We start from the raw sequence: 18934 nt of genomic DNA, 5'->3' as shown, positions 1-18934 counted from the left end.
TTATTGGAAATAGCCTGCAGATAGATTTTAAGAATATCAGCAAATCGTTAAGCAATGTAAGTATGCCTTACGCTCCTCCAGTGGCATGCAGGGGTTAAGTCAATCAAGGCCTACTTTAAAGTAAAGTATCATATGTTGTTGTTGTTAAGTGCCATCGAGTCATTTCCGACTCATAGCGATCCCATGCACAGCAGAACGAAAAACTGCCTGATCCCGTGCCAGCCCCACAAACCCTGCTATACTTGAGCCCATCATCGCAGCCACCGTGATCACTATAAAACAAAATACTCCTTGTAGATTTTGCTATTTCCACTGCCTTTTTTTTTTTTAAGTCTCCATTGTGAGAAACAGAGGAATGAAGTAAAACCTTATGGGAGAAGATAAATATGAAGATCATTATAAAATAGAAACAAATCAATAAGGATTCCTAAGGTGGTGATGTGGCAGAGGGAGGGAGTATGGCCACCCTTCATTGTTTCATAACCATTTCCTGTGATGTTTTGGCCGAATGTAAGTGGTGTTGGAAGAACTTGTGATTAGAGATTTCATCCCATGAATCATCTACTGTATAAGCCATGTGTTTTGTTCAGATTATCCAGGAAAATTAAACTTCTCCATATTAGCAGATTACTACTGATGTCAAGGGAACAGCAGTGGTCTGAGAACCAGCGTGGGTGAGTGAAAGACAGCAGTCATCAGGGAGGCCATGGTGGTGACAGGGTCCTTCTGGACTCTGCACAGAGCTGCTGTCTGTGGCCTGGAAAGCTGCAGGATGGAAGAAATGCTTGCTCCACGAGATGTGCCTGTCCTGGCCCTGCCTCTGTGGTGCCCGCTGTCTTTCTGTGTCAGTAATACCCGCGGATCACAAACTGCTCTCACCTAGGAATCACCTGGGGTGATTTTTGAAAACAGATGTCTGTCTAGTATCCATCACAGTGACACTGATTAGAATCCCCATGGGAAGAGGTTTATAGGTGATCCCAAATCAGTTGGCTGGATATTGGTCCAAAGGTGGGCATTGGGACTGATACATTGCTCAGGTGCCAGAGGTCCACCCAGCAGTGGTTCAAATTTAGATCTTCTATTTATCAGCTGTGGAACACTGGGAACTAAATTGAAATTCCCTGAACCTCAGTTCCTCTGTTTATAAAATGGTTGTAAATAAACATGTTTAAAGTTTTGATATGACGGTTGATTATAATAATGTGAGGACCAAGGGCCCAGTCCGTTCCCTGGCACACGGAGGCCCTCCTTAAATGGCAGCCTTAATAGTCACCATCAAATGTATATATGTAAAATTCAGGAATATTTGAAGCTTTGAATAGCAAAATAAGACCTCATCAATACAATAACAATCATGTGAGTATGAATCATGCACAGAATATAGAGGAAATGGTGACAAGTTTTGCTAATATTTACATTCATTTTCTTTTCCCAGTTCTCAAAAAGCTATGGCCCCGTGTTCACTCTGTATTTTGGCATGAGGCCCACAGTGGTGTTGCATGGGTATGAAGCAGTGAAGGAAGCCTTGATTGATCAGGGAGAGGAGTTCTCTGGAAGAGGCAGTTTCCCAGTGTTTGAAAAAGCTAGTTAACAGCCTTGGTAGGTGGGCTGCCTTGTGGGCCGGTATAGAGGGGGGGTATGTTGTTGTTATGTGCCGTCGAGTCAGACCTGACTCATAGTGACCCCTTCCTTGGGTTTCCGAGGCAGTATCACTACAGAAATAGGATTGCCCAACTTGCCCAACCTTCCTTCCGAGGAGTGGCTAGTGGGTTTGAACTGCCAGCCTTCTGGTTAGCAGTCAAGTGCCTTAGCCACTACGCTACCAGAGCAGGGGGCGGTATACAGGGGTGTAATGACAAGTGAGAACAGATTTTGAAGAACTACTCAGTCAGAGCCTGGCCTATCCAATGTGGCTGCTTAGGTTAGCATTCTCTTCCTTGACTTGCTCTCCTTTCTATTGTACCACCTGGTAGGAATCATTTTCAGCAACGGAAAGACATGGAAAGAGATTCGGCGCTTCTCTCTCATGACCCTGCGGAATTTCGGGATGGGGAAGAGGAGCATTGAGGACCGCGTTCAGGAGGAAGCCTGCTCCGTAGTGGAGGAGTTGAGAAAAACCAAGGGTGGGTGATTGTCTACTCTGTATCTAGGACCTTCACAGAACACTCTGTTCTCTAGGAGCGCCCTTGGAAGCATTTCAGGGCATTCAAGTCTTCCTAGTGCATGAGGACTCAGCCTCCAGGGGGAAGAGCGACGGTTTGAAGCCCAGAGCAAGGGAGCGTTTCTGCACCTATGCCGTGTGTGTGCCCTCAGGATTGTATACCTAATGGGCATGTAGAACTAAAAAAGAAAACAAAACAAAACTCACTGCTGTTGAGTTGAATCCAACTCATAGCTACCCCTCCTTGGGTTTCAGAAGCGGTATCTCTACGGAAGTAGATTGCCCAGTCTTCCTTCTGAAGAGTGGCTGATGGGTTTGAACCCCCAGCCTTTTGGTTAGCAGTCAAATGCCTTACCCATTACACCAGTAGAGCTTCCAATGTGCATATGCCCTTGGAGAAAATAAGACTTAAAAGCTTGTATCGTCATACCTCAGACGGATAAGATTTAAAGTCTTTATATATATATAATGTGCTTTTTGTATAAATAATGTGCATATAAAAGACTCTTTGAATCTTCCTCTTCCCAGGCATGAAGATACAAGAGTTTGAGTCTCATTTTCTCAAAGGTTAAAGAGCATAGTATTATTGCAGGACACTTATTCCGGAACTTTTCACTGGGAAACACTAGTCAAGAGGACATTTTGGGAATGACCTTATCACACTGCTAGGGAAAAAGCAAATGCCCTTTGCGGTCTGTCACTTTCCTTGGCCTCTCTGTGTGTGGTCAGCCTCACTGACATGTCTGAGAGCTTCTTTCAAAGCCCACACCTGCAGTTCTGACCAAGAAAAGTGACTGTCTATGGTTTTCATTGTCCAGGCATCTCTTAGCAGAGCTCTCATTAATTGTGATTCCTCTGTAAATACAGGACAATTTTTAAACTATCACCGTGAATTACTTGAAGGTACTCACTAATAACTGTACTAATTGATCATCTTAAGAAAATATATGCTAAGAATAAAAATGTATGCTAAGAATAAGCATGATTCTGCAAAATACACATATCCAGTGTATAAAATGATTTACCTAAGTAAATTGCTAATTCTTTACCCTGTCTTCCCTAAAGTAAGTTGACTCTCTTCAGGTTTGCTGACCTTTCCCCCCATCACTGGCTTTTAGGTACAATATTTACATTAATTGTTTACTTCCCTCTACCATCTCTACTGTAAAGTACTTAGAAAATTGACTCTGATTTTCAACTGGGACTCCAAATTATCCTGGTTTTTAATTCCTTCAATCAAATGGTGGGAAAGGAAAGATTGAAAATTAGAGTGCAGCTGCAAATCACACACAAAGGGATCTCAAAGGCTTCCAAAATATCCCCAACGCACTAGCTAAAATGAATTTTGTTCTTAAAAGTTTAGAGCCCTGGAATGTTTCAGTTTTCAGCTGAAATGGGGCCTAGCAGAGGAGCAGCTAACTCAGCAAGTGTCCTATCAATGTTCTATCTTTTCTTTTTATTAAAAATCCAATTTATTTATTTTATATTTTTACTGTGATTTGGGTGAAAGTTTACAGAACAAATTTATTTTCCATACAGCAGTTCATACATATGTTGTCTCATGTCATTGACTGCAGTTCCCCGCATTATAACAGCTCTCTTCCCACTACTTCCCTGTAATTACTTCCCTGTGTCCTTCTTCCCTGTCCTATCTTTTCTTCACAACAGTTTTAAGTCATCCTGAATTACATCTATAAATGAGACTCTGTGGACTTTTTATGTATAAAGTTTATCAATCATTTAATAGATCCTCCATCAAAAGAAAACATTTTCTCTGCTTCAATTTCTTTATTTGGAAAAGGATTGATTGGACCTAAATAATAGTCAAAGTTTAACATTTACATTATACTCTACGAGGCAGGGACCAGCTCGATAGCAGCCAACAACATAATCAGTTGCTGGCTACACACAACTGGAGAAAGATCTAGCAGTCTACTTCTGTAAAGATTTACAGCCTTAGAAACCCTACGGGGCAGTTCTATAGGGTTGTTATGAGTCATAATTGACTCGATGGCAAACGGTTTTTTGTTTTGTTATATACAGCAATGTCCTAGAAGTCCACAGGAAAGCAGCATTTGCCCAAATAAATTAAATTTGGAGGCTGTCTCAGAGTTAAATACTACTTCCTAGAGGAGTAAATTCTTTTTTTTCTATATTAAATGAAGAACTAAAAGAACTTCAGTTACCAATGTAACCTTTTTTCTTTTTGATGCCTTTGAGTTGAGTTTGAAACAAAAAATATTTTATTTTGCATTTATTTTAGACAGATGTATCCTTTTTGTTCATTTGTGTTAATTTTTTGACTCATAGAACATGTATGGTTTTTACTTTTGTACATTTGTTCCTTCAGATACCAAAATCTACATATAATCTCTCTCTCTTTAGTCTTTCCCTCTGCTGGTTATACATATACTTCCTTCAAGTTTCCAAGTCCTTAGTCTTCTCTTTTTCCCTATGTTAATGTATACTTGTCTATAGGCTTGATTCTGTAGTGATATCTTGAACAGTTACATGTTTAAAGAGCAGCCTTTTCAATTGGTGATGGTGGTGAGGGTGAAAAACAAAACAGCTGTGAAATTATACACATTAGCTCTCAAGAGAAAAGTGGACTGTAATAAATGAAAAGTGGACTGAAAATAAATGACACTTTGGGTTGTTGTTGTTGTTATTTGCCATCGAGTAGGACCTGAATCATAGCGACCTCTCCTTGGGTTTCTGAGGCAATATCACTACGGAAGTAGATTACCCCATCTTCCTTCCAAGGAGTGGCTGGTGGGTTTGAACCGCCAGCCTTCTGGTTAGCAGTCAAGTGCCTTAGGCACTTTGAGCTAGAAAGCTGTAAATAAGTGATTGGGTGTGAATGGAATATATGAAAAACCATTATCTCAGTTAGTTCTGTTGTGATGTCCCCATTTCTTTTCTTATTCATGTTATTTGTATTATCTCCCTCTTTTCCTTTGTTAAATTTGTCAGTGGTTTGTCAAGTTTACGAATCATTTCAAAAAACCAACTTCCAGTCTTGTTGAGTTTTTCTATTGTCTTTCTATTTTCTGTTTCATTTCTTTTTTGCTCAAATCTTATTATTTCCTAATTTCTGGTGATATTTGGCTTCTCTTGCTGTTCTTTTTCTAATTGTTGGAGATGTTGATTTAAAGTGTTGATTTTGACTCTTCTTTTTGATGTGTGCATTTATTGCTATAAATTGGCCTCTGATCACTACTTTTGCTGTGTCCCAAAGATTTTGGTATGTTATATTTTCATTCTTCTTTGATTCAAGGAATTTTTTAAATTCATTTTCTATTTCTTCTATTGCCCAGTTCTTTTTAAGGAGGGTGCTCTTCAGTGTTTTCTCTTTTTCTGTTGATCTTCCTGTTGTTGATTTCTAATTTTATAGCATTGTGATGTGAGAAGAGGCTTTGCAGTATTTCAAGATTTTATATTTATTAAGGTTTGCTTTATGGCCTAACATAAAGTCTATCATGGAGAATGATCCATGTGCACTGGAAAAGAATGTATATTGTGCTGTTGTTGGGTGAAGTTCTCTGTCAACTTGGTAGATTGTATTGTTTAGCTCTTCTGCATCTTTGTTGAATTTCTTTCCAGTTGTCTTATCTTTCATTGAAAGTGAAGTATTCAAGTGTCCTACTATGACTGTGGAGTCATCTATTTGTATTTTAAAGTCTTTTAAAGTCTGATTTATGTATTTTGGGGCTCATTCATTGGGTCCATAGATGTTTATTATGGTTATATTTTCTTGTTCAATTGATCCTTTAATCATTATATAATGTCCTTCCTTGTCTCTTATGGTGGTTTTTATTTTAAAGTCAATTTTATCAGAAATTAATATTGCCACTCCTGCTCTTTGTGGTTGCCATTTGCCTGATATATCATTTTCCAATCTTTGATTTTTAGTCTATTTTTGTCATTGTCTTTAAGTTCTGTGTCTTCTAGACAGCATATTGATGCATTATGTTTTCTTATCCAGTCTTCAACTCTCCATCTCTTGAATGGTGCATTTAGTCCATTGACATTCAGTGTAATTATCAACAAGTATGAATTGGTTGCTGTCATTTTGTTATGTGTTTTTTGGTGGTGTTCCTGGTTTCTTTGTCTGTATAATTTTCTATTCTGAGCTCATTATGTTTATGAATTCTGTTATCATTTCCTTTGTTGCTGTTTTTTCAGTATTTGTGAAATATTTGTACTTGTCTTCTTTTTTATTGTGATGTGAAGGTTTCTCATTTTTTGAGGTTACCCTGTGATTGATAATTTTCTTCCTGAGTTTAGAACCCGTTGTATCTTGCAACCCACTTATCTTCCTCACCATTTAGAAGTTCTGTAACTACACTATTTTTTCCCTATTTTTGGTTTGTAGTTGTCCTCTTTTCTCAATTGATGTCTCACATTCACTGTTTACAATCTTGTAAGCTTATTTTACTTTGGATACTTGCCAAACCGTGTTGATTTCTGGGTTATGTCATCTTGTGCATTAATGGTCGGTTGTTATTTGTTATTATTGGTACTCTGGTCAAATGACTCCCTTTCACATCTCTTGTAAAGTTGGTCTGGTTTTAACAAATTTCTTTAATTTCTGCTTATCTTGAAGTGTCCTAGTTTCATCATCATATTTGAGGGACAATTTTGCTGGGTATAATTCTTGTTTGGAAATTTTTCTCTTTCCGGGTTTTATATATACCATCCCATTGCCTTCTCACCTGCATGGTCTCTGCTGAGAAATAAGAGCTCAGTCTTATTGGTTGTCCTTTGTAGGTAACTATTCATTTTTCCCATGCTGCCTTCAGGATTCTTTCTTTGTCTTTTGTTTTGATGAGTTTGATGATGATACGTCTTGTTGAGTTTTTGGGGTGTCTATCCTGTTTGGGGTTCATTGGACTTCCTGAATGGATATATTCTCATATTTTATCATATCAGGGAAGTTTTCTTCCAACAAATCTTGGACAATTTTTGCAGTGGTTTTCTTTTTCTCTTCCTGTTCTGGAATTCCAATTACATGTAGGTTATTCCTATTGATGGTATCCCACACAAATCTTAGCCTTCCTTCTTTTTGTTTTGCTCTTTTTTTCTGATAGATCTTGCAAAGAAGTATTAGGTATTTGTCCTCAATCTCATTAATTCTGCCTTCCATTGATTCAATTCTACTCCTTTGCTCTTTCAATGTGTTATCTATTTCAGAAAATTTAGTATTAATCTTCTGGATTTCTATCTGTAGATTATGTATTATTTCTTTCATTTATTTTGTCTTTATGTTCTTGTATTTTCTTCCAAAATTATCCTAGGGTTTTGTCTGCTTTCCTTAATTTTGTCAGTGTTTTCCTTGATCTGTCTCACAATCCTTTGAAGATACCTAATTATAAGTCTTTTGAATTCCTTATCAGGGAATTCCAATGCTGCTGTTTCCTCAGAGATGTGTTCCAGGTCTGTATCCAGCTCTCTTGCTTCTACCGCTTTATGTTGGTTTTTTTGTGTGGATTGGGATGGTCGGTTGTCTCCTAGACATTGTGACATTATTGTATTTACATTAAATTGGTGACTGTATGTTGGAGTGATTCACAGAATATTTTTGTTTTCTTTGTTTTTGTGGACATATCTGGATAAGAAGGGGACTGTGTTCCTTTATTTGCTAGTTGGCAGCACTTATGCACTTATCACCTGTCTCCTAGTGGTTTTAATAGAGAATGAGAGTGGCTGCAGAGATCTCTATTAACTGTTTGCGAAGAGCAATTAAGGATGAAGAAAGCTTTTGATGGTCATTTATTGTTGGTCAGTTGATGGAGAAGGAAGTGGTGGCTCTCACTCAGTAAGTGGAGCTATAGGAGGAGAAGGTGTGGTTGCATTCCATGGGTATGGTTGATGTCTCCCACTCAGTTAGACAAAAACAACTATTGAAAAACCATCAAAAAAAGTAAAATTAAAACAAAACACATCACATAAACACACATGCACAATCTCCAAAAAGAGAGGGAAAAAAAAAAGGAAAGGCAATAAATGAGAGAAAATATTTAAATAAATACTTTAAAAAAGCCAAAAGAAATATGCAGAGAAAGAGCAGGGGGAGAAAACAAAACAAAACAAAAAAAAGCCCCACAATATCTGGGAAGGGAGCAATAAGAGAAAAGAGGTAAATTAGGAGAATAATGAAGAAAAAAAAATGGGAAAAATGCAAAGAAAAAAAAAGTAATGGGGAGTACCACAAAAAAGAAACAAATGGGAACCAGAACAGGGCAGAGAGAAAAAGCTGAAAACTAGAACCTAGGAAGTGAAGAATAAAGAACAGTAATAAAAGGGAAGAAAAAAAAAAAAAGAAAAAGATTTATAATAATTTTTCAAAAGACAAAAACAGAGAAATTAAAAAAAAGAATGAAAAAAATCTGTGTAGCATGGGGCAGGGCACCCAGGCTCTGTCAGAGCACACAGAGTGGGATGGAATTCCTGCCGGCCCAGAAGGTGGGTGGGAGTGAGGGATGGCCACATCTCCATTCACCAAGAGGGTTTGTGGTATAAGAATAACAAAGGGAATGTCACATCTTTCCAGTCGTTTGTGTCCAGATGTCCGTGCAGTAGCTGGCAAGTGTAGCTTATTCTTAGGTGCCTGGAATCTGAGAGAACACTGTCACTAAAAATATCCAGAATGGTCCAACTGCTAGTAAACATTCAAAATGGCAATGCTCTCTGGACAGCCAAAAGTCTACAGCTCAGCCCATCTCCCTGTTTGCTGCTTCCCCGTTTATTCACCAGCCACCAATGCAGTCCTCCATGTAGCCTTTGGCTACAGGGGCCAATTTTTAGGTTAATTCTTAGGTCTTCACACCACTTGGCAATATCCAAGTTGTCCATGCTGTCGGGATCGTTGACAGACCACAGTTCCATATGTCTCCTTTTTCGGTGTTTTCATACAGGCTCTTCTACTCATCGAAATTTAGTCCACTTCTGTATGTTTCCTTTCAAAGCTCAGAGCTCCAGGATTATCTTCTGTATCTGTGTTAATAGGTTCCCCTTTTCTTTGTTGAAGAAAGTCTGTGTAGTTTGTCTGTCTATTCCACCATCTTACCAGAACTCCCCTGAGAAAACCATTATCAAAGGAGTCAAAATGGAATGGTCAGTTCACATTTAAGGGGACAGTGATGTGTTCATTAATGAATACTGCTTTTTCTCCCCAATAAGAAAATTTCTAGGTAGAGGTAGACAGTGCTTAAAATTTTCTAAAATTACCTTTACCTGTAGTCATGGACTGAGTTTTGTGCTCCCAGAATATGTGTCAGCTTGGCTGGGCCATAATTCTCAGTGGTATAGCAATTATGTAAGGATGTAGTTGGCAGTTATGTAATGATATAATAATCCCCCATGATCTGATGCCACCAGCCAATCAGCTGTAAGGGGATCAGGATGAGATTCAACACCCTTCCTCAGGTCACAGCCCTGATACAATAAAAGGGCAGTTCCCCTGGGTGTGGTCTGCATCACCTTTTATCTTACAAGAGATCGAAGGAGAGAGAAGCAAGCAGAGAAGGAGGGACCTGACTACCACCCAGAAAGAAGAACCAGGAGCATAGACTGTGTTTGGACCCAAGGTCTCTGCCTGAGAACTGCTTAGCCCCATGGAAAAACTGATGCCAAGACACATAGAGATCTCCAAGAGGTGCTCAGCCAACAGATGTTGAAAGGAGACAAGGACCTTCCCCCAAAACTGACAGAGAGAGAAAGAATTCCCCTAGATCTAGCACTCTGCATTCAGACTTATAGTCTCCTAAACTGTGACAGAATAAACTGTTGAAACCATCTACTTAGGATATATCTGTGATAGCATCACTGGGTAACGAAGACATCTGTTATCTGAGAGACACTGAGTTTTATATGTTTATTTTAATAGTATTTTTTAAATGTGTCCAATTCTTTTCTACTCCCTGGAAGGAAGGTTGGGCAATCCTACTTCCGTAGTGATATTGCCTCGGAAACCCAAGGTGGGGTTGCTATGAGTCGGGACCGACTCGACGGCAAATAACAACAACGACAACAACAATTCTTTTCTTTCTTTCTTTTTATTTTTCAATGCTTTAGCCTCACCCTGTGATCCCACTTTCGTCCTGGGATGTGCCCCCTGCAATGTGATCTGCTCCATTATTTTCCAGAATCATTTTGATTATAAAGATCAGGATTTTCTTAACCTGATGAAAAGATTAAATGAAAATATCAGTATTGCAAGCTCCCCATGGATCCAGGTAAGGCCAGATCCTTTCTTCTTGAGAAATCATTTGTTTTTCTTTCTCTGGCAATTGAAAATTCTGTATGGACAAAGCTGTAAGGTTTGAACACAAATTTACTGCTTAGACTCTGTTATGGATGGACTTGTGTCCCCCAAAACATGTGTTATAAATCCTAACTCCTTTTTCTATGGCTATAACCACAGTTGGGGATGAGATTTCTTTATTATTTTAATAAGATACAATTAAGGAATATTTTAAGTCAACCATTTTAGAGATTTAAAAGAAATTAAATAAGTAAATGAGTAAGCAGAGCTAGGGAAGAAAGTTGCCACCTCACGTGAAGGTGATCTAGGAGCAGAAGCTCTTGGAGAAGGAGGTTCCTCCAGAGCCAACAGAAAGAGAAAGCATTCCCCTACAACTGGCACCTGAACTCAGACTTCTAGGCTACTGGACACTAAAAAAATAAATTCCTGCTCATTAAAGCCACTCATTTGTGGTGTTTCTATTATAGCAACACTGCATAAATAAGACAGGGTCATGGAGTGAACATCAGTGAGAGATAGCCTGCCCTTTAGTTTCCACATGAGAACACAATACTCAGAATATAGAGCTGTCTTCAAGCTCATGGACACCCTGTCCAGTCATTTTTCCAATAAACCCCAAACCCAGTTTCCATAAAATACTCTGATGACTTCTGAAAATATCCACACAGCAGTCAATGGAGAGTCAAGGCCCTTGTTGAAAGACTTCCATTAACTACAGAGCTCGTCCTCCATCCAACACCTAGTGACCTCTTCATCAAATTGCCTGGCAAAAATATTCCTATTTAGGATATAAAAGAGGGAAAATGTTTAATACTGCAGATGCTTCTAGGAAGTGCTGACTAATATAGGGGTGTTTGATGCTTCGGTTGTGATTCTAACTGATAAGGTAACTTGGGGAGCAGAAAATTATTGGGTTTTATGGTGTATAAATCATAAACATCACAATTTTACCTTGTGCTGAGCTGGCATATCCTGCACTCTGCCTAAAATGAAAACTGCATGATCTTAGTTGATCATCTTGCTGTCAGGTTTTATTGAGTTCTTTCCAACTCAGTAAGCCTATGCATGACAGAATGAAACAGTCTGATCCTGCACCATCCTCACAATTTTTGCTATGTTTAGCCCATCATTGCAGCCACTGTGTCAATTTAGCTCATTGAGGGGCTTCCCCTTCCTCCTGACCATCTACTTTACCCAGCATGATGTCTTTCTCCAGGCACTGGTCCCTTTTCACAACATGACCAAAGTACAGACCAAAGTACATGACACCAAGTCTGGCCATTCCCACTTCTAAGGTGTATTCTGGTTGAAGTTCTTCCAAGACAGATTTGTTTGTTCTTCTGGTAGTCTGTGGTATATTCAATATTCTTTGCCAACACTATACTTCAAATCCATCCATTTTTCTTCAGTCTTCCTTACTCATTATCCATCTTCCACATGCACATGAGGCAATTCAAAAGACCATGACTTACGTTAGGTGCACCTTAGTTTTCAAAGTGACATCTTTGCTCTTTAAAGAGGTCTTTTGCAGCACATTTTCCCTGTGCAATACATCATCTGATTTCTTGGCTGCTGCTTCCATGGGTGTTGATGACAGATCCAAGTAAAATGAAATCCCTGACATCTTCAGTCTTGCTCCATTTCTTGTGATGTTGCTTATTGGTGCAGTTGTGAGGATTTTGTTTCCTTTATGTTGAGGTGTAATCCATACTGAAGACTACGGTCTTTGATCTTCCTCAGTAAGTGCTGCAAGTCTTCTTCACTTTGAGCAAAGAAGGCTGTGTCATCTGTATATCACAGATTGTTAGTCTTCCTCCAATCTTTTATTTTACTTGAAATTTGGGTCAAAATTTACAAAGCAAATTCACTTTCAACACCGCGATTCATACATATTTTGTTTCATGATATTTATTGCAATCCCCATAATGTAACAGCTCTCTTCCCACTTCCTCCCTGTGGTACCTTTTACAGTATCTTTCTTTCCTATGCATTCCTGGCCTTGCTGAATTTTCCTCTAATCTCAATGCTGGATTCTTCATAAAGTCCAACTTCTCAGATTATTTGTTCAGCATACAGATTGAATAAGTATACTGAAAGGGTACAACTCTGGCACACTTATTCTGATTTTAAATCATGAAGTATTCCCTTGTTCAGTTCAAATGACTGCTTCTTGGTATCTGCACAGGTTCCTCATGAGCACAATTAAGTGTTCAGGAATTCCCATTCTTTGTAATATTATCCACAATTTGTTATGATCCATACAGTCTAATGCCTTTGTATAGTGAATAAAACACAGGTAAACATCTTTCTGGTACTCTTTGCTTTCAGCCAAGATCCATCTAACATTAGCAATGATATCCCTTGTTCTATGTCCTCTTCTGAATCCACCTTGAATTTCTGGCAGTTTTCTGTCAATATACTTCTGCAACCATTCTTGACTTATCATTGCCAAAATTTTACTTGAGTGTGAAATTAATGATATTATTTGATAATTTCCACATTCTGTTGGATCACCTTTCTTTGCAGTGGATACAAATATAGATCTCCTCCAGCCTGTTGGCTAACTAGCTGTCTTCTAAATTTCTTGGCATAAATGAGTTAGTGTCTCCAGTGCTACATCTGTTTGTTGAAACATCTCCATGGGTATTTTGTCAATTCCTAGAGCCTTGTTTTTAGGCAATTCCTTCAGTGCAGCTTGGACTTATTCCTTCAATTCCATTTGTTCTTGATCATATGCTCCCTCCAGAAATGCTTGAGCATTGACCAATTCTTTTGGTACAGTGACTCTGTCTATACTTTCCATCTTCTTTTGATGCTTACTGCATTATTCAATGTTTTGTCTCTATAATCCTTTAATATTACAACTCAATGGTTGCATTTTTCTTCAGTTCTTTCACCTTGAGAAATGCCAAGAATGATCTTCCTTTTTGGTTCTAAATCTAGGCTGTTGCACATTTCATTATATATTTACTTTGCTTTGTCAAGATGCCCATTGAAATCAATCGACTCTTTTATTTCATCATTTCTTCCATTCACTTTAGCTACTCTTCATTCAAGAGCAAGTTTCAGAATATCTTCTGACATTCATTTTGGTCTTTTCTTTCTTTCCTGTCATTTTGATAATGTTTTGATTTCTTCATGTATAATGACTTTGACATCATCCTACGACTCATCTGGTCTTCAGTCATTGGTGTTCAGTGCATCAAATCTATTCTTCAGATGTTCTCTAAATTCAGGTGGAATAATACACAAGGTTGTATTGTGGTTCTCATGGATTTGTTTTAATTTTCTTTAGCTTCAACTTGAACTTGCATGTGTGTAATTGACGGTCTGGTCCACCACAGTGCTGTTATCATGACCTTAGAGAAATCATTTAATTGCTCTTTTTAATAGTTATTTTACACATGAAATGCTAAGTAAGGTGTCATGGTAGTTTCAAGTGCCTCCATTTCTAAAATATTGATTCCATTTCTGATGCTGCTTGGCAGAGGTAGAAGCAGCCACAACTAGCTTTCTGCTCCATATCAGGTTCAGGTTGCCACTTCCTTAACCTATATGCTTATCAACAAAATGTGAATCATACTAATTTATGCCATCCTCTATTTTGTGGTTGTAGGGAATAGTTGATGTTAATATATATCTATATCTACATATAGATAGATAGATATAAAGATGTTCTTTTATACTGTAGAGATGATATATGAGTTAAGGATAAGATTATCAGCTTTGATCCTCTGGTCAGAATTTTCTCCCTTGAATCTTTCTATGAGCATAGAAAAATACTTTATAGGTACAGTAAAGATTACTTTCAAATTAGAGATCATATTCTATTCATGTTTTTAGGCTCAGTTTCTAACCAGTTCTTCTACTCTCTGCCGTTGAGTCAGATGCGACTCATAGTGACCCCTCCTTGGATTTCTGAGGCAGTGTCACTACGGAAGTAGATTGCCCAACCTTCCTTCCGAGGCGTGGCTGGCAGGTTTGAACTGCCAGCCTTCTAGTTAGCACTCAAATGCCTTAGGCACTACGCTTAGCATATTATATATGTTGTCATGGATTTTTTTTTTTTTTTAAATAAAGATTTTCTTCTCTCTTAGATCTGCAATACTTTTCCTCTGCTTATTGATTATTTCCCAGGGAGTCATAAGAAATTACTTAATAATGTTGCTTATTTAAAAAACTATACTTTGGAGAAAATAAAAGAACATCAAGAATCCCTGGACATTAACAATCCTCGGGACTTCATTGATTGCTTCCTCATCAAAATGTCACAGGTAAAACATTAACAGATCAGTTATTTGTTTCCTTGTACATTTTGTGGTTCACTCAATAGTTCTGTACTCCATACCAAAAGAAACCAAACTCACTGCTGCAGAGTCGAATCTGACTCATAGAGATCCATCATTCAGTTTTTGAAGCAGTATCTCTATGGAAGTAGATTGTCCAGGCTTCCTTCTGAGGAGTGGCTGGTGGGTTTGAACAGTCAGCCTTCTGGTTAGCAGTCAAATGCCTTAGGCACTATGGTACTTGATAGGCATGTTTAAGTAATGTTTGACAAGCCTTTTAAGTACCTATAATGTGTATATACCTGCAGTACTCACCATGGAATAATTTTAAACTGAATGATAAAATAATTTTACAGTACAAGGACCCTGTTCTTTAGCTACTAATAATCAAACTAAAGAGACACAGAATGCACACCTGGGTTGAAATGGAAACAATTACAAAAAAGTCAAAAATACAAAATATCATGCCATCAGATGAAGATGGAAATGATCCTTGCACACAGCGCATGGGCGAGTGAGAAGGAATATTTGTAAAGAGGTACAGGACAGGGCATTTCAGATGCACTGAATAGAGTACACAGAGGTTCAGAGGTGTGGTGGCAAAGACATCAGGTAGGTGGAAGGGAGAAGCCTTAATTAAGTGTAACCAAAAATAAATTTCCACAGATATGGATTTGGGTTTTGATGTTTGTTAAGTAACCTTTAAACGTGAATGTTGGCATGGAAAACTTTTATTTGACCTGTTAGATGTTAGTGTACAGGAATAAAATCCTGATAATTATTAGGGAAATTATGCCAGGAGTTATACAGAATGATCTGTGTGATGAGAGTGAAGATCAAGACCAGCAGGGAGACTGTTTATTTATTTAGACTTGGTCTCAATGAGAATGTGGACCATGGATATACAGAGTCTAAAATAAAATCAAGTTGTCTATTATGTCATGTTCTCAGAAATCTAGAAAGAGAATTAATTAGTTAGTGCCCTGCAAGTCAGAGAAGAAACAATGTTTTAGAGGAAATGAAAAAAAAAATGGGAAATGAATAATGCTGTACTTAGGAAGGCTTTTAATTTAAGAGTTTGTATCAGGGGACCTATTGTGGTTGTTGTTTGTTATCAAGTCATTCTGTCTCAGTGACCCTATATACCATATGTATGGTGACCTATATATAGGATAGGGTTTTCTAGGCTAATATCTTTACAGGACAGAACATCAGGTCTTTTCTCCAATGGAGGAGCTGGGGAGTTTGAACCATGGAATTTTAGTCAGCAGCCATTGTGCCCTCAGAGTTTGTGTCATGGGAGGCCTATAGTGAGTGCCAAAACATAGGAGTTAATGTGGAAATCTCAGTATGAGAGCAGATTTCCTATTTGTGAACTTGAACCAGTGAGACAAAGATCAGATAGTGACTGTGTTGTAGCGTTGGGCAGAAATGAGAAATCAGTCAGCAAGCAAATGTGGAAAGGCAGACATGCTGAGAGAGAGGGCAGTCAGAGAACCACGCATGGGATGTGAGGTGGACCTCGGAAATTATGTGTTCTAGATGGACTCTAATAAAGAAGATGGAATGGTTTGAAGAATTTGAAGGAAAAAGCACATTACTTCCATTGTCTGCCTTCTCTGCTGCTAGGGCAATGAATGATTCTTATCCTTTTGGGGTTCCAGTAATCATGAGAACCTGATTAACGGTGTGGACACCATTCCAGAAGACAGCTCCTACCTGAGTCCTTCATATTTTGCTCATATATAGAGAGGGGATTCCTAATGCTGTGAAGCCTCTCCAGTTCTCTCACGTTAAGGAAGGCCCTGTGGTATTTCAAATGTCCAGCTCCTCCATATTATATTTAATAATAGTTTCTATTTGTCTACAAATAAATGAAACCTCAATTAAAAGTGGCTTAATCAAATCGTGGGTTTATTTAGCTTCCATCCAAGGAGTCTCATGTTGGGCCAGGCCAGGCCTGGGACAGTAGCCCTGATGCATCACAGAGTCAGGTGCCTTCCATTTTTCTCCACCACACTTAGTACACAGGCCTCTATCTTCGTGCTTAAATCCTTATGTCCCGAGATGCTGCCTGACCCTCCTGTACCTTCACATCTCTGTTTTGAATAAGAAGTGGCAGAGTAGGCTTCTGATCATATCTCATTGTCAAGAACTATGTTGTATGGCCCACCTAGCAGCAAAAGCTGGCAAACGGATATTTCAGACAAGAAAGGGAATTATAAGTAGGATTTTGAAATTAGGTCAGCTAATCTCCAGTGTCTACCATACCATCCAGGAGATTATCCTAAAAAAGAAATCCTTAGTTTTCAAGTGTGCTTAAGTTTATAATAATCTGAATTATTTTTATTTCATTGTAGTTAAATATGCTGCCAAACTAATTTGTCAAACTATCACATACTATTCCCAGGAAAAGCACAATAAACAGTCTGAATTTACTATTGAAAACTTGACAATCACAATAAGTGACCTGTTTGGAGCTGGGACAGAAACAACAAGCACCACCCTTAGATACGGACTCCTGCTTTTGATGAAGTACCCTGAGGTTACAGGTATGACCACAGATGGTGGGCAGGGGGAAATTCAGAAAGAGATTTCACAAGACACTGCTAGCATTTTCTATCTTGTTTCTCTTAGAGAAGCCTCATTATTTAAATTTCTATGACATCATGTAGATATTTGTACAAGTTTGGTGACAGAATAAAAATGAGACAATTTGCACAACAGGGGAGAGTGACTGAGAGAAGGGAAGGACAGTGTGGGCACTTGGTAATGTGATAAAGCTCTGGAGTGGTGTCAGGATCCTGGGGCAGGTGATTTATAGCAGGAAAGTTTCAGGGGGGCTACTGTGCACCAGCCTAGAAAATAACCAGTTCAGGATGGACAGGGTAGGTAAAGCAAGTGTAGGAAACAAAATAAAAAAGAAGGGAAGTGATGGACTATCTAATGTTTCCCAACAATGAATAAATTATTACTAGGAATTTTAAATGTTTACCTGAGCACGTAGAAATCACCTAGAAAATTTGGAATCAAAACGGATACTTGGATTTCTGGCATGATGGCAGAACAGGCAGACAAGCTACATAGACCCTTTACAACAGAGAAACGAGAAACCAACTGAATCAGATTTAGAGGCTAAACCTGTAACACTGAGCTTTGATAGGAAAGCTAAAGAAGTGGATTAAATATAGATTAGTAGAAGAAATGGAATGAAAACAGTGAATAAGGAGACAAACAGAACTGTGGACAAACAGAACTGAATGCCCTGATGGAGTGGCCATTTCAAATATTTCCAAGCAGCGTTCCAATCCAGGCAGCATCTTGACAATCAGCTCTGCTTGCCAAGGGTTGCATGGGCAACCACACTGATGGCTGATGACCAGAAAGGAGGGAAATTCCAATGGTATCTCACATCATCCCAGCAAATGGATGGTGTGGCCACCTCCCGTTACCTCCCACCTGCTAGAGAGGCAGGAATACCATCCTGGACCAAGCATCCTGCTACAATCAACCTTTTGTACAAGTAGGAACTTTTTCTGAGCTCAGGCACCTCACACCCAGCTGTCATTTGGGACTTCAGGAAGTTTTTCTGGGAATGGAGCCTTACACCCAGTTGCCTTTTGAGACAGCAGGAACTTTGTCTGGGACAAGATGCCTTTCCCACAGCTACCTTTGTTTTCTGCAGATACTCCCTCTGGAACCAGGTGCATTGCTCCCAGTCACCTTTACAACAAACAGTGACATTGTCTTTGTCTGAGTACCCTGCCACCAGGTACCTTCTGAGCCAGCAGGAACTTCTCTGGGATCAGATTCCGTACCCCCAGTTGCCTTCTGGGTAGACTGGAACCAGTTCTGATATGAGCTGCCCTGCACCCACATGCATTTTGGGCTGGCAGGGAACTTTTTCTGGGACCAGGTTCTCTACACCAAGCCTCCTTTTGGGTTGTCAGGAACATTTTCCAGGAGAGGGGCCCTGTGGCCAGCTGTTTTTTGGGATTTTGGGAACTTTTTCAGGGACCAGATACACTGTCCCCAGCTGCTATTTGGGCTGGCAGGATCTTTTTCTGGGTCCAGGAACCCTACCACCAAGTATCTTCTGGGTTAGCAAGAACATATCTGGAATCAAGGGCTTTGTTCATAGTTGCCTTCTGCATAGGCAGGAACTACTGCCAGGACCAGGTACACTGCTCTGCACCACCTGCCTGGCTAGTAGGAACA

The 18934-nt window shown here is 39.1% G+C and overlaps 1 protein-coding gene across 1 annotated transcript in view; it reads left to right on the top strand.

Moving 5' to 3' along the window:
• LOC103205889 (cytochrome P450 2C18-like) overlaps positions 1 to 18934 on the top strand; it is a 42445-nt gene that overhangs the window by 2075 nt on the left and 21436 nt on the right. The window contains exons 2-8 of the mRNA XM_007951290.2: positions 1 to 56; positions 1439 to 1589; positions 1683 to 1697; positions 1977 to 2126; positions 10241 to 10401; positions 14528 to 14704; positions 17127 to 17268. Of these exons, the coding sequence (XP_007949481.1) occupies positions 1481 to 1589; positions 1683 to 1697; positions 1977 to 2126; positions 10241 to 10401; positions 14528 to 14704; positions 17127 to 17268 (754 nt within the window). The 5' untranslated portion in view covers positions 1 to 56; positions 1439 to 1480. The remainder of the gene's footprint in view (positions 57 to 1438; positions 1590 to 1682; positions 1698 to 1976; positions 2127 to 10240; positions 10402 to 14527; positions 14705 to 17126; positions 17269 to 18934) is intronic.

The sequence above is a fragment of the Orycteropus afer genome, unplaced genomic scaffold (genome assembly GCF_000298275.1).
Source record: "Orycteropus afer afer isolate SDZICR_OR568_19922 unplaced genomic scaffold, OryAfe1.0 scaffold00293, whole genome shotgun sequence".
NCBI classification, from domain to species: domain Eukaryota; kingdom Metazoa; phylum Chordata; class Mammalia; order Tubulidentata; family Orycteropodidae; genus Orycteropus; species Orycteropus afer.
Note: the sequence above shows the minus strand (reverse complement) of the source record. Positions and strands in the feature narration are given on the sequence as shown.